The 15,109-nt window shown below is 42.7% G+C and overlaps 1 protein-coding gene across 3 annotated transcripts in view; it reads right to left on the bottom strand.

Moving 5' to 3' along the window:
* EPHA4 (EPH receptor A4) overlaps positions 1 to 15,109 on the bottom strand; it is a 144,272-nt gene that overhangs the window by 28,879 nt on the left and 100,284 nt on the right. For all 3 annotated transcript variants that reach the window (XM_059167923.1, XM_059167922.1, XM_059167924.1), the window contains exons 7-9: positions 6,416 to 6,540; positions 5,053 to 5,212; positions 3,597 to 3,708 (exon numbers count right to left, since the gene is read on the bottom strand). In XM_059167923.1, the coding sequence (XP_059023906.1) occupies positions 3,597 to 3,708; positions 5,053 to 5,212; positions 6,416 to 6,540 (397 nt within the window). The remainder of the gene's footprint in view (positions 1 to 3,596; positions 3,709 to 5,052; positions 5,213 to 6,415; positions 6,541 to 15,109) is intronic.

Here is a 15,109-nt window from a genome sequence, read left to right as displayed (position 1 = left end):
CTGGGATGGAGCCCCACATGGAGCTCCCTGCTCAGAGGGGAGCCTGCCTCTCCCTCTGTCCCTCCCCCTGCTCTTATTCTCTCTTAAAAAAAAACAAAAAAAAACAAACTTATAAAAAGAGTAAGTGAATTTGCTTAGCATAATGGGGGTGGTAAAAACATAGTACAGGTCTTAAGTCAACTTACTTTGTGTATCATTTTAAATATATAAATAAAATCTATAAATGTGGGAATTGGAGTCATTTACTGAGATCTCTAAATGTTTACAACACATCCAAGTTGGCCAAATGAAGAAGCGATCTTCTCATTGAAAAAAAAGGGGATACCCTGGCTTGCCTCAAGCTCAGGCTTCTCAGTATAAAGAAAATATAATAAATGAGGCAATTACTATCCAAAAAAAAAAAAAAAACTAGCAAGATACCAGCTGTGAGCCTGAGGCCGTTTCCTCTTTCCTAAACGACAAATTAGCACCAGACAGATTTTTCTTTGAGGTAATCAGGAGGATTGAAGATTTTCTCACTGTGTGGGTCCCTGTCCTTTACTTCTGAAAAAAATCTCACACACCGTGACCTGGTGGGACTCGGTTGGAGGGGAATCACCTCCTAAGGGATCCCCTCGTCTCTATCATTGACTCTGCCATCAACCTTCTGTGGCTCTGAAGGGCAAGAAGCAGCCGGATCATTTTCCGGGCCAGGGTGTTCCACTTGTTACCTTCCCAGGGGGCTGGCAAGATTGCTTGGAGGTGTCATTTACCACCTTTCATTTCTACCCACACTGAACGCAGGGACCAGACTTTCATCCGCACTACAGGTCTCCTCTCTCTTCACCTGTTCTTGCCGCACTGAAACATCGGCAGTCCAGTGTGACAGAGCACACCGCCTGTGTACGGAGAAGAATCAGCTGAGTGTGCATCAGCCGTGGCAAAGCCCGTCAGCTACCTGGCTCCAGGCGGCCTTTCCCGTGACAGCTTTATGGCCGACACTAAAGAAGAATCAATAGGAGGGCAAGGGGTTGACATTTCATTTTCTAAAAAGTGATCCATTGAGGACCAATCACCAAGCAGTGTTTATCAGCCTTGGGAAGTGACATTTTTTTCTTAAGGGGGGGAAGAAGGGACAAGAATCATCGCTGGGTAACTCGACAGGCTCAATTCTCTAAGGCGGGGACTCATAATTGGAAATCCGATGTATCTTCCTATCAATCCTAACTTAAAGAATAAAGTGATCAATAAAAGCAGAAACAAAATTAAGTCATCAAGTGTGCGATGCTATTTCCTATAGCTACAAGCTTTTAATAAGCTCGTCTTCCTGCATTACATATTCTTGTGCTTTTGCTTTCATTTTGTCAAAGTGAGGCATCCAAAAGAAACTTATAATGAGGTGACTTAGTCTTAATTATTCTGGTTTCACTGGTATATTTAAGGTGGCTTGGGGAAAAAAAAAGGTAACTCTAAAGAAAAGCTGGACAAGTAGACAAAGCTTCCCTTCAACATCAAAGAGGAGGTTGAGATACCACATGAGACCCACTTTCTGCAAAGGAGTATTCTCTCCAATGGTTCTAAGCATCACGTGGTCCTGGATTTTAGCCAAAGATTATTTCAATGTGGAGGTAATTAAGAAGTTTTTTTTTTCTTCTTCTTCTAGTTTTAGACTTTTAAACGTATTTGTGATTAAATTTTATTGATTAAATTTTCAGGCGCAGAAATATATGATAATGAAAACAAAAAGCCCGTGTAATTTCCACTTAGTCTCCCATCCCACTCTTGCCCCCCACTATCCGATGGACATACATTATTGTGTCCCGCTCCCCTGTGTTTGTGTGCCCAACATGTGTATGTGCCCAAAACCAAAAGGCAATGGACAAGAAAGAGGTCCATCCTGACTGGCTTCCAAAATCAAATGCCAGAAAAGGAAAGAAAACTTGAAATTAAAATTCTGTTTAGGCCAAATCAGAGTTTCCAAAGACTGAGCTTTAACAATATATAGGGTGCAGTGGGCATGTCTACGTAGACTCTATGTACAGTCCAGCAACAGGGAGAAGTGTTCACTGTGGATTTCACTTCTTCAGGAAGAACTCAGGGCTCTAATCAAACACAGAGTGACAGCCTTTGCCTCCCAAAAAACAAACACAATGACAAATGTAGGTGGTGCCTACACACAATGACCTCTTGGTGCATACCGTGTTTAGAGCGACCGACATTGATTTCTGTAATTCCAGCGCATTTTGGAGCATGGGAGTGGGGAAGCATGATATTAATAGATACATGTGACAACTGAGACCATCCCGGCAAATTAGGATATACAGTCATGACCCTAATTATAATGTACCGCAAAGTGAGCAAAGAGTGTGATGGCTTGCTCAGGCCAGTGGCGAGAGCCAGAGGCATTGTTGTGACATCAATGAGATCACCAACAGGAGGGGCAGAGAGAGAGAGGACACAGCAGACACAGGGCAGGGAGCTGATCATGGCGACTGGGTGTCCAGTAGTAGCTCTCCCACAGAGGGAAAGTAATAATTCTAGACAAGTACTTTGTCTTCCTCAGTATCATGTTCCTTTTCTGTAATGGGAAAAGGCTTATACTGAAGAGGATTATTTTGATGTCCCCAGGTTCTGCCCTTCTTTTGCCAAAAGCCCCTCTTTGTGAAATAGTTGATAGCATAGGGGACTGAAGGCTGGAGAAGCCTAGATGTGGGCACATGGGCACATACTAGAGAGGAGAGGCTGTCCCCTCTTGCCCCCTTCCTCTGGAGCCTCTGAGTAGTGTTAATAAGCAGATGGGAGCAGTAACAGTAAGGAAAAGTGGTTCAGAAAAACAGACTGCCAAGCCATTTTAATTTTTTTTCTTTTCTAGATTGGTTTTCAAGTATCGCATTAGATTGTAGACTTACACAGAATTAAGCAATCTGCTGTTTTAAATTCATTTCCAAGAACAATGCCATGCCCACAGTGTGCTTAATGGAAACTCTCTAGAAATGGTGATGGCCTCTCCCAAAAGAAGACCGAGTGTAGCACTCCATCATTTGCTTTGGTTGCAATTATTATCAACCAAACTCAAGTTGAAGCGCCTACTGTGTGCTGGATTTAGCTACTTTACCTATCAAAATTCTCCCATCAGTAACTCTTAAGAGACAGATCTCTGAGATCCTCTATCCGTACTTTATAAAAGGGACACAAAAGGACTCAAAGAGTTTAAGTAATATAGCAAATGGCAAAGCTTAAATTTTGGACCCAAGTTTTATATGGCCTCTTTTTTTTGCCTCCGGCAGTAAGTCTAAGCTTAAGAGAGGTATAAATGTAACACCTTACAGCTTAGAGAATCTGGAAATCGCTCATTGGCTTGCTTCTCGGCTGGGTTTCCAGGAAATAGCTGGGTCTTTCCAGGACTCTCAGCTGTGAGGGCCGCCACCAGGGCAGGCGCAGCCAGCAGCTCCCATAGCGGTGTGCGGAGATCAAAGCCAAGAGGAAGGAGCTGGCTATACACATGCCCTGTTTATGATGCTAATCAAAAGCCTCAGCTTTGCGGGAGGAGACAAAAAGCTCCCTCATAAAAAGTGGGATGGGGGTGGGGGTGGGCAGCGAGTGGCTTAAGTGCTTACCTCCTGCTGATGACAAATGCCGCAATGAGAATGACCACCAGCACCACACTGCCTGAGACGGAGACCAGAAGGACGGTGGAGTTGGCCCCATCTCCAATGATCCGGGAAGGCACTGGCAAAGACAGTTACACAAGGATCACCTCTGGGAAGGTCCTATGAGCTAGAACTTCTGACTGGGTCACGAGTAATCAAGGTTGGAAGCCACCGGGAAGGCTCACAGCCTCTTTTGCCCTTTGATTAAGTATTTATGTGACAGCATTTCTAAGACAACCTTAATGAGATGAAGACTTTTCTTTTATATATTTGTAGGAAGAACTTCAACCAGAAGACTCAAAAAACCCTCTGGTAAACCTTACTACCCATTGCTTTTTCTTCTTTTCTGGTTTCAGCCCTAACTCTTATTTAATGAAAGACACTTGGAAATTTCAAAAAGGACAAGCAATTTTGAATCCCTGCTCATCCCCCTCTCCAAATCTATCAAAAAACCTGCTCATTATTGACCAGATCAGATGCCACTTCCTCCTTGAAGCCTTCCAGAAATATCGCTCACAATTGTCAAACCCCATCAGATTCAATCCTAGAGTAGTTTCTCTTCTTTTTCACTCTTACTTTATTTAATAATTCATGAAGAAAATTACTTTCTAGAACTGATGTTGAAGATTCTTCTCTATGATCTCCTTATCCAGTAAGCTCAATCTCGATGTGTTAATTATACAGCCAGCTTACTCAATGGGCATCTCCTTTGTTCATATTTTCAAGTCAATCAATGAGTCCAACTCACAATGCTGAGAGTTGATGTTTGTCCAAAGGGTTTTTTAAAAAAAAAACAACAAACTGATCTGACTTGATTTAAACAGATTCTTAAAAATAAATAAAAGAAAATAAATCCAGTCCCTTCTTTACTCTTCCTAGGAGAAAACTTCCTAACTTCTTTAAGATAGTTATGCAACTCTCAATTCGTCCACTTAGCACTTCCATTTTTCTATGATCAGTAGAAGATTCAAATAAGAAAAAGAAGAAAACACTTTCTAATCACATGAAAAGACAGAACAGTTAATATGAAAAAAATGCTCTTTTCTAAAGAGCATGAGATGGGGAGCCTGGGTGGCTCAGTCGTTAAGCGTCTGCCTTCGGCTCAGGTCATGGATCCCAGCTTCCTGGGACCCAGCTCCACATTGGGGTCCCTGCTAAGCAGGAAAGCCTGCTTCTCTCTCTCTCCCACTCCCCTGCTTGTGTTCCCTCTCTCACTATGTGTCTCTGTCAAATAAATAAATAAAATAATTAATTAGCTAATTAATTAAAGAGCATGAGCTTTTCTAAGTTACAGACATCGTCATCTCAAACCATGTTCATTGCCAACAGAATGTTCGCCTAACCAGAAATCAGGTACAGTTCCTTGGATCTCACTGTAATATGATTTTACCTGTACTGTAAAAAGGGCCTCAGAAGTTGGTACCTGTGTTGGTTGTGACCTCCAGGGGCTCACTGAAGTCACCATAACCAGCTGCTGTCCTGGCGCGGACATGGAACACATAGGAAGTCAGAGGATTCAGGCCTTTGATGTCTGTGTTCCTGGCAGCCGTCCGGACGATGCGGTAGCTCCGCTCATTCTGATCCTGCATCGTGGGGCAATAACATTAGAGAAGGTGGGAAAATAAATCCCCCACTTACTCTAGGCACATAATTAAAGGAACCAAGCCAGTATACTTAGAAGTTGAAAGTAAGGGGCATCCAGGTGGCTCAGTCAGTTAAGTGTCTGACTTCGGCCCAGGTCGTGGTCCTAGGGTCCTGGGGTCGAGCCCCACGTCAAGCTCCGTGCTCAGTGGGAGTCTGTTTCTTCTTCTGTCCCTCACCCCACTCCTGCTCGCCCCCTCTCTCTCAAATAAATAAATAAAATTTTAAAAAGTTGAAAGTAAACAGAGATGAATAAACTCTAAACCTCCTGTTCACTTCAATGTTGGAAGTACCATTGTAAGATCTCGGACTCTGAAGGACATGTGGGGTTTGGGTGTGATCACTGTTGACACTGACCATATGCAGATCCTGACTTATGATCTTTTTTAAAAAGGAAATCAGATGATGGTTGGTGGCTTTTCTCAGTCCACAGACAGCAATTTAACAGAAATAACCGTAAGAAGGTCTCTCATCTTTTTCTATTTTCTGTCTAGAAAATGTCAAAAATGCTGTAATCTGGTTTCAGTGAAAAAATAAATCCTGTCCCCTTTCTGCTTTTAATAAGGAAGCCAATAAGTGATTATCTTTAAAAAGAAAGAGAAGTCAATTGTTCATTTTCCAGACAATCTTGAATGCAAATAGCTCTCTTCAGAATTCTGTCCTTTAAGGGAGACAAGTTATTTGTAAAAATAATGTCTTTCTATAACTTTAAGAGGCTGAAAATGTAATTTTCCTTCCCGGATTTTCTATTAAAAGTCATCAAAACCCACACCTTGATTCTGAATAGCAGTGATCTACTTAAACAGATCATTATTTCGACTTTTATGAGTCACTCTCACTGATAGAAGGCTTATATATAAGAACCGTTTAGTTATCTTGATTTCCATTACTAGAAAGAAAAAATGGTTATATTAGAACACAATGTATTTTTCCTATTTTTCAAGATAAGCAAGTTAATACATAAAATTCGTAATTGGATTCGATTGGGGAACAAAATGCATTTGGTTTTGAGATTCACTAACGTTTTGGATTTTTAACTGGCTAAATCTAAAGAGAAAAAGGAAGGAAAGAGGGAAGGAGAGAAGGAGTGGGGGACGGATGGTCAGGAGAAGAGAGGGAAGGAAGCTTGCTCATTCAAGTAATACCTTCTCATAATACTTGACTTCATACTCCAAGATCACCCCATTGGGCCTATCTGGTTCCAGCCAAGCCAGAGCAACACTGTATCTTGTAACTTCTTTCGCCTGGACCAAAGCAATGGAGGAAGGTGCTATTGGGAAAAACAAAAACAAAAGGGGAAGCAATCAATAATTTCATTTTACTTAAGAAAGGTGTGAAGGACTATCTCATCTTTCCCAGATTCCTGTGTCAGTCTTCGCCAGGACAAAAGCATACCATTTTTATGGTTCCTTCCAATATGCTGGTGTATGGTTGATTTTAGAAAGATATTCTCTGAGGTAAAAGCCTACAGCATCACCTCCACAGAACCTGCAGCCATTCTTCACGAAATCTATGGAGAACGCTACCTCCTTCTCTATTTTTTGCAAGTCGTGACATCCACTGGAAGACCTCCTTTTAAGTTCCGTAAAACTGCATCTCCTCCTACATCCCATGTTTCCAAGTGGTCATCTTACTGATCGTTAATTTTATACAAGCAGGAGAATCTGCCACTCTTCCCACGGGACGGTAGGAAGTGCAAACAATTTCTATCCTTTCCAATATAAATACAAGTACTGTTTAACTGTGGCTAAGTTTCCAGTTTGACGCAGTGATGCAAATAATGAAGAGCCCAAATAGAACAATGATGATCTTTCTGGACATGCGTGACGTTTTGAAGCTATTTTTATAGGAAGCTGAAATACTGCTTTTGCTGGCTGAGTAGCAAACTTTCTTCTTCCCACTAAGAAAGACGCAAAAGCAGCCCTCTATTGGCTGTGTTCGCAGGGGTTCTTCAGATTTATAAAACCAGGCTGCCCTCGTCTTCACTGTGATAGTCACATCTCCCGCTGTCGTCAAGCTCTGCTGGGACTGACAGTGACACAAATGTGCCATCTCTGGGGAGAAGGGGAGCATTCATGAAACCCGTCCACTTACCTAACAAAGCTGGTCTGTAGAACCAGAGATTAGGGGCCTCCCTCAACTGAATGTACAATCCTGTTTGCTACCAAATTGTGGAAATATGTGAAACCATCACAAAAAGTCCACTGAGGAACAACAACATAGCGTCGGGTCCTTCTCCTGCTCTTTCCCAACATACACACACAAGCGAACGTGCACACGGACCCCTTGCCCTATTTCTCTCTCCCACTCTTTTCCCCCCAAAGCTATTCCAGACTGAACCTCAGGCATAAACACCAATGAAAGGCATAGTGGATACACATGTCCTCCATCAAAGGCAACCCCAAGGTTAGTAACGCCAAACTGGGTGAACAGAGCTGCACACAGCAGACATATGGAAGCCACTGAACATCTGAAGAAAATGAAAAACGGAAATGTGCTCATTAGCTGCATTTAGGCTTCCCTCCCCCCAACACACACACACACACACACACACACACACACACACACACACACAAAAGCGCACACACACATTTTCTCTCTCTCTTTCCTTACTGGTTGACATGCAACCATTGTCCAGCCAACTGCAAGGAGGGACTCTCTCTTAAATACAGAGACGGTAAGAAGGCTAAGAAGGCTGCCCGGCTGTGAAAAGCTGTTTCACTCCAGGTAATCATATATTGTCTAACAGAGCACTTCAGGATACACTCCATAAAAAGGGGCTCTTTAAACTGACGTTCAGGATTGGGACGTGAAATAGAAAAGCCAGGGTTTTCGAAAGAAAGCGGCAGAGGAAGGGGCGGGGGATCATCGAGTTACACAGTGACTTTCTCTCAGAAATGGTCTGGGTCAGATCCTGATAATAAACAGAATCTTCGGGAAAGAACTGTCTGGCTGCCCTTGGGGTGCCCTTGACTAAGCTTGGTTCTCTCTGACTGGGTTATCACTAAACAGCTGCACGTGGGCAATGAACCTGATTTCCATTTTAGAAGCCAGAGCAGCGGTGTTCCTGTGACCATTCAAGGGGGATATGAACTCAACCGAACTCCTCACAATACCACAGGCAGGGCGTCCCCCATATAATTGTGTAGACTATTTCTAATGCAGTCGTACTTGGAAAAATCCATATGCATAAACGTGTAAATAAACCAACCGTGTGTGCTGACTCTGCCTAAGGAGATGAGATGAAAGAGGAAAGTAGAACAGTTCCAGTTCCCGAAAGGTATTACGCTGTGTGGCTGTCATGCCTGAATTCTTACTGGACAGAGGTCTTTCAGAGAAGCATTTTTATCAGGCCACAGTGAAAAAAGCAATCCATGACCAAGTGAGATGAAAAAATACACCGACTACAACATGCAACTGCTCTGCAGTCAAACATGGTGGCCATTCCTCCCCCTGAAGAGAGCGCCTTACCGTCTCTGGTACAAAGAACACCAGCTTGGGAAGGAAAAACACTGGGCTTTACAGGGCTGCCACTCTGGAGGGAAGAGGCAGTCTGGCTGTGTGCTTCACATTATAAGCCACCCACGGGTTTTTCCCTTGACCTTCCTACCCTGCTTCTAACAAAGCCTCCATCTCCACATCTGGAAGCGGTCACCCTGCCAGGTGTGCCCGGCCGTGGCTTGCTTCCCCAAATGAGCCACTTGGCAATGGCATTTCTCGATCATTCTCCTACTCCAATGGTTCCCAAGCTTGTCTTCTCATGCCATTCAGGTAATTGCTGCCACATCCTTCTACAACTTGTGCTATGATTTCATTAATGGTGTTCTTGAACCCACATGCTACACTGACTCGAATTACAGTTAAGAAGAAACTTCCCATTACTGATATAAATAAAACCCTGTTAACAGCAGGTAACCCTAAAAATGAGTATGTGAGTAAACAATACCATCAGTGGTTGCTGGACATTCTTGTCTCTCCCTGCATTACCCAAAATAGGATAATCCAGGCACCAACTTGAGATTCTAGCCTTGGAATAATGGGAAGAACTGAGGGAGAATTGAAAAGAAACTTAATTTTCACACAGGGCAATTCAGTATTACAGGACTTCCATATGGGTCTTCACTAAAATCATCTCTGGGGCCACCACTGTTAGGTTTCTACATTTTAGTAAACACTGCCAAGCCTTTCTCAATTTAGAAATGGTTTGGATCCTGGGTCCCAACACCCTAGGGCTCTGCTCTTTGCTAACAAAATTATAAGATAATAGACCGATAGAATAACAGATTGAACATTCTTGCCCTTAAAATATGGTTCAAAAGGAGCTATGAAATATCAATGCCTTACTTTAAAAAGAGGGTTTCTCACCACAGTGGAAATTTTAGTCAACATAAAAAGACCAAGCAGAAAAAAAGGTGTTGCTTGTCTCTCACTTCTCTAACTTACATTCCGAAACCTGTGGAGATGTAGTTTTTCCTCAGGATTGACTCATCCACAAGCACATTCTTAATGAGCACCTGTGGAATAAGGCAGAGATGGAAAAGCGCAGACAAAGCTGAATCACACACAGTCGTTGGTATCAAAGGAAGCCCCATCTGATCCTTCAGCCTCTTCTGAATTAACAACAACAAAATAGATGAGGAAATTTTTATAATAGTCTTACAGAGAAGACACCCATTTTCTAGAACTCAAGAGGAGGCAGTTCCTGCTACATTTTCTCGTGGTGATGGGAAGAAGAATGGGGTGGCTGCTTCCTTATTATACTGTGTTTTTAGACATGCAATACACCTACAAGAGTCAGAGGGGACGCCAGGAGGAAGATGAAGGCTGATGTAAGGAGCCTCACTACAAGAAAGAGACAGATTGGAAACATTCCTACCCACCCACAGACTTCCTTCATAAAGGAGGTGTTTGCTTTGAGGAAAGTTTTGTGCCCCTGGACATAAGCAGGCATTCTTTGATGGCCAGAGTTTTAGCATAACACTCAACAAGGAGGGCTGGTCATGCTCGCCTGACAGTAGGATGGTTGAGAAAGATGACTGAAGGATGTAAAGATCACAAAGACAGGAGCTATCAGAGGGTGGTTTTAAAGAAAGGTCTGTGACGTAATTTAATCAAGTCCGTAGTTTTCAAATGTTAGAAGCAATATTTCCAATGATTGACAGATGTCCATTTTCCTGTCCCGAGATGTTGTTATCTGAGACCACATCCTATGACTCTCAAGGGTATTTGAGTAATTTTAGTCCAAACCACATTCTTGACTTCCTTTTCTTTTTGCTTATAAATCACATTGACGTTCCAGTTCAATCATTCAACAAATGCCCTTTAAGTCTCTGCTCCAGGAACTTAAAATCCAAAGTAGAGCTAAAGAGGCATTTATATTTAAACAGTTAAACAGTATTTGGCTAAGTAAAGATACTGGCTGAGATAAGAAACCAGAATAGGGAAGAGGACATTGTAAATTCCAGAAAGAACCATGGAAGGATTTCGAGTAAGGCTATGAGGGTAGGTCAAGATTTACAGTGGCTAACAGGAGGCAGAAAGGTGAAAGATGGCTGAACGGAGGTGCACCTGCTCCGAGTATGACTGGGATTTTCTTGAAATAATTTCTTGAAATTACTTAGTACTCTAATTCTGTGATCATCGAGGGCTCACCTAGGACATGTGAAATGAGATAAAGATAAAAATATCTTTGACTCATATTCTTAAAGGTATTCTTCACTAATTTGGTGGAAGATCGATGACTATTAGAAAGATTCTGGGTGTAATTCTGGGTTTGAAATTTACCAGTTGCCATCTTGGCCAAGTCACTCAAATTTTCTTGCCTCTGCTCTCCCATTTATAAAACACCTTCCTTCCAGATACCAGCGTGTGAGCCATTACCATAAAGGTAGGGCTTTCCCTTGTCCATATCGATATCCAAACTATTCAATCATGTCTGGCACATAGTGAGTGCCCAATAAACTTGTCAAACCAATAACTAAATGTTAAAATAGTCTTGAGAAAATCTCTGTAGACAGGGAGATGTTTTCTAAATATGAAGTACCAGAAGTCAGTCATCCTTAAAACAACGTTTCATCTGCACCTGTTTCAGATGACCTTCTGTGGGTCTGGTTTTGCTATTTAGGTTAACTAAAATAATTGACAATTAGGAGGAAAGCAAATGACAATTCTAATTATAAATGGAGTCTCTGTTTTCTAAGAGATATGAGAGGCTTCTGAGCGCCCCCCCCCCCCAAACATACAGGTTGTAAAATGTCATTCAAATGTGAATTAACATTAAAAGCAGTCTTCGCTGCACCTGTCACAGACAGCATTTTGAGGGGCTGCTCTTTTGGTCTACAGAGATGTTGACAATCCCGTCAGCATTTCACCTCTATCTTGCGAGGGCATGTTAAATAGTTCTCCTCACCATAAAGGTATATCATAGCATTGAAATCCCCCTCCCCTTGCCAAGTCATAATCCTATATCCAGAAAGGGCCCTAAGCATCTCTCTTGTTTAAACCTATAGTTATCTCCAAAGATGTGCTAGTGGGAACAAGTCAGTGACTGGCCGAAGAAGCCATTAGGTATTGCGTGTATCCCTGAAATTCCACCAGAGGGACATCACTGATGAAGTGTCCGGGTAACAGAGCCCTCTGCGGTCAGGGTCGGGACAGCAAGATGAAGCACGTGGAAGGGAGATCTTCCCACACACACACTGGAAACAGTAAAATATTTTCACTTTCTAAAGATGGAGCCACCACCACAGAGGACAAAAGAAAAAAACGCACCAAAGCTTGAAGGGTTGAATGATCTAAGCTTTCTACTAGAAAGCCAAAATAAATTATCCCCCCTTCAAATAATTCTGTAATCAAAATTCCACAGATCTCTGAGAAACTGAAAGTGCTTTCTAAATAGAATCCCCATTTGCAATGTACCTGTGGTTACGTTTGGTGGGAGACCTGGCCACATGCATGCAGAAGGCACGTGTGGGTTTTATCAAAGTGTGTGTTCCCCATAAACAGGAACAGCACAGATGAGGGGCTCGATCGTGCCTCTCTAACAGTGGTACATTTCACAGCGAAGAATTACAGGAGATGCTTTGATGTCAAACAGAGGAGGCTCCTTTTAAGAAAATGGTAAATTTAACTGTCTTTGGTTCAAAGCTCAGCAGTTCCCCTTGCTCCCCACCGATGCAAGTGCTACAATTTTCTTTTATTCGCTTCCTCAATGACTCGCCATTAAACACCTACAAGTCGTTTTACTGCAGCAGTTTGGCACTCATGACACCAAAATAGGATGGAGAGGAGGAAGGAAAAAAAAAAAAGACACTGGGCCAAGAAAGGCAGGAAGGAGTCTTTGCGAATCACTGCAGGCTATCGAACTGTTTGCTTGGGTCCAGCATCAGGAGCCATGAATTAAAAACAGTTTGGGAGACCCTGAGTGGGGAAAGGAGCAGCTCAAACAGATCGACTGCATTTCACTACTGGCTCAAATTAGGAGGGCGGAGGGAGGAAGGCAGGAAATAAGCAGATTCGATGAAAGCTCTCCAGCCTGCAGGCAAGGAAGAGTGGAAACAGCCCTTTAGGAAAGTCAAGAAACCCAAAGCCAGAGATGTCAGTGGTCCAACAATGCCCAGCGCTAGGAGGAAGAGCACACTTCTTAACCACAGCAGGGTGCCCCCTTCCCAGATCTGAATGTAAGAGCCAGTGTTTACTCAGGGGTCTTTCACTGATAGGAAAAATAAACCCACAGTTTATACATATCTCTGCTTCATGCAAACGGCATATTTAAATTTAATTACTTGGGGCTTAAGGTGGTTTTTGTTCCCTCTTTCTTTCTCATTTCAACACCGCAGCTCTGATTTGCTCTTTATCAAAGGTTTGTGCATTTTAAAATGCTGTCAGGCATCAAAATTAAATGCTTCAGAGCACTAATGATATCCTTGTGATTAAGGGTTTTGCCGTCACAGAAATGCTAAGAACGCTGGTGCTAATATTAATTGCTTTCTTCTTCCACATCTCACCAAAGGAAGGAAGGATTTCTCCTCTGAGCTTTGCACTATCTATGGCACTAAACACCAGTGAGTAATTTTTTTCTTTTACTATGATCATTGCAGTATTTTATAGTACTCAACAGTGTGAAGTGTTTTCATAGACATATGATTTCATTTCCACTACATTGAACCAGCTGGCTTAACCCTCTGCTATTTTTTAGATAAAAATCATTAAAAAAGACTCAAGTCCCATCCACCCTCCCTCCACAACTCTGCTCTGCTCAACGTAACAACTTCAGCATCTAGCTGCCGCATCATTAATAAGCACCTAAGCACATTTTATCAGAGTCAAGAAATAAAATTGTAAAATTGTGTTAAAAAAAAAAAAGTACAGAAAAAGTTGATTACTCCAAAACTGATACAGAATTATTTTCCTATTCAACAAAAAACAGAGCACCAAATTCTCAATTAAATTCTTTAGAAGACTGAATTCAAGGAAGTTGATTTATATTTAAATATGGATATATTAAGCGTACACTTAAAATATATGAGGGATCCATTCCTTACCGCCCCCCACCCTGAAAGTGATTTCCTTCCCAGGTCAGGACACAGAGTCGATTTTAAACAAATACTATAAAATAAAGCAGGGTACAGTAACACTTACCAAAAGTCTGCAAAGACCCATGCTTCCGGAGATTTTCAGAATCTGGATTTGGGACACTAATGGTGCCTTAACTAAGTGAACCGAGAGCAAGCCCTTACAAAGCTCAGACTCTTATTTTACTTATTTCTCCAGAGAAATGGGTGGCAGATCATTGTAGAGAAATCTTTGAGAGAGAGCTGTTAACCCAATTTTGAACAACAGAATGTGACACTATCCTTGGTCCTTGTGAGACGTCTTGGCACAAGCAAGTGGAAGGTGTTAAGATTGGCCTCTGTGTCTAAGTGTCCAAAGATGTGAGCACCCCTCCCCCAAATAACTCCTTCTGGGATGGGGCCGCTCAGACAAGGACTACGTTTCCTTTTCAGGCTGGAGGGTTCCTGTGACTGAATTCTGGACAATAGGATGTAGATTTAAGTGATTATTCCTTTTCCAGACCTATTATGTAAATAGTGATCTTGGGCCTCTCCATCTTCTCTACCCTACCCTCTATTGGGGCTGAATGTTGTTCAGGTCCAGACCCAAATCCCCCCTCATCTACTAATGACTAACAGACATTTGGGGTTACAGCAGGTACTCATTCAGGTAACATGGAGCCATTCACAAAAAAGAGGCCTTTTGCACAGAACATTTGCAGATGGTAACTAACTAAATACTCCGGTGGTTCCAGAAGACTGAGCTGTGGTCTCAAGCTGCCTGAGTGATTTCGGGTTCCCTCCCAGACCCTCAGGCCACAGCTCGGGCACTGTAAGCAGATAGCTACTCACTTGTGCAAGAGACTGGGGAGCACTGCCCCGAGGTCAGCAATTCCAGGAGCAGATGTGCAGCTTTGCAGGGACACAACCGGCTGCAGGTCTTCTCCCAGTGAATGAGTTCAGCAGAATCACAAATTACTGGGCTCAAAGATTCCACGGAGCCTGTCTTAACGTTCCATGGGAAAAGACAGTGGGGTTCTCAGAATGGCTTTTCTGGGGCACCTGGGTGGCTCGGTGGGTTAAGCCTCTGCCTTCGGCTCAGGTCATGATCTCGGGGTCCTGGGATCGAGCCCCGCATCGGGCTCTCCGCTCAGCGGGGAGCCTGTTCCCCCACCCCCTGCCTGCCTCTCTGCCTACTTGTGATTTCCAGCTGTCAAATAAATAAATAAAGTCCTTTAAAAAATGGCTTTTCTTTTCAGAAAAATGTTGGTCTCCACTGCCTAGAGT

Source organism: Mustela lutreola, chromosome 3, assembly GCF_030435805.1.
Source record: "Mustela lutreola isolate mMusLut2 chromosome 3, mMusLut2.pri, whole genome shotgun sequence".
Classification (NCBI taxonomy): domain Eukaryota; kingdom Metazoa; phylum Chordata; class Mammalia; order Carnivora; family Mustelidae; genus Mustela; species Mustela lutreola.
The sequence above is the reverse complement of the archived record's forward strand: the minus strand, read 5'-3'. Positions and strand labels throughout refer to the sequence as shown.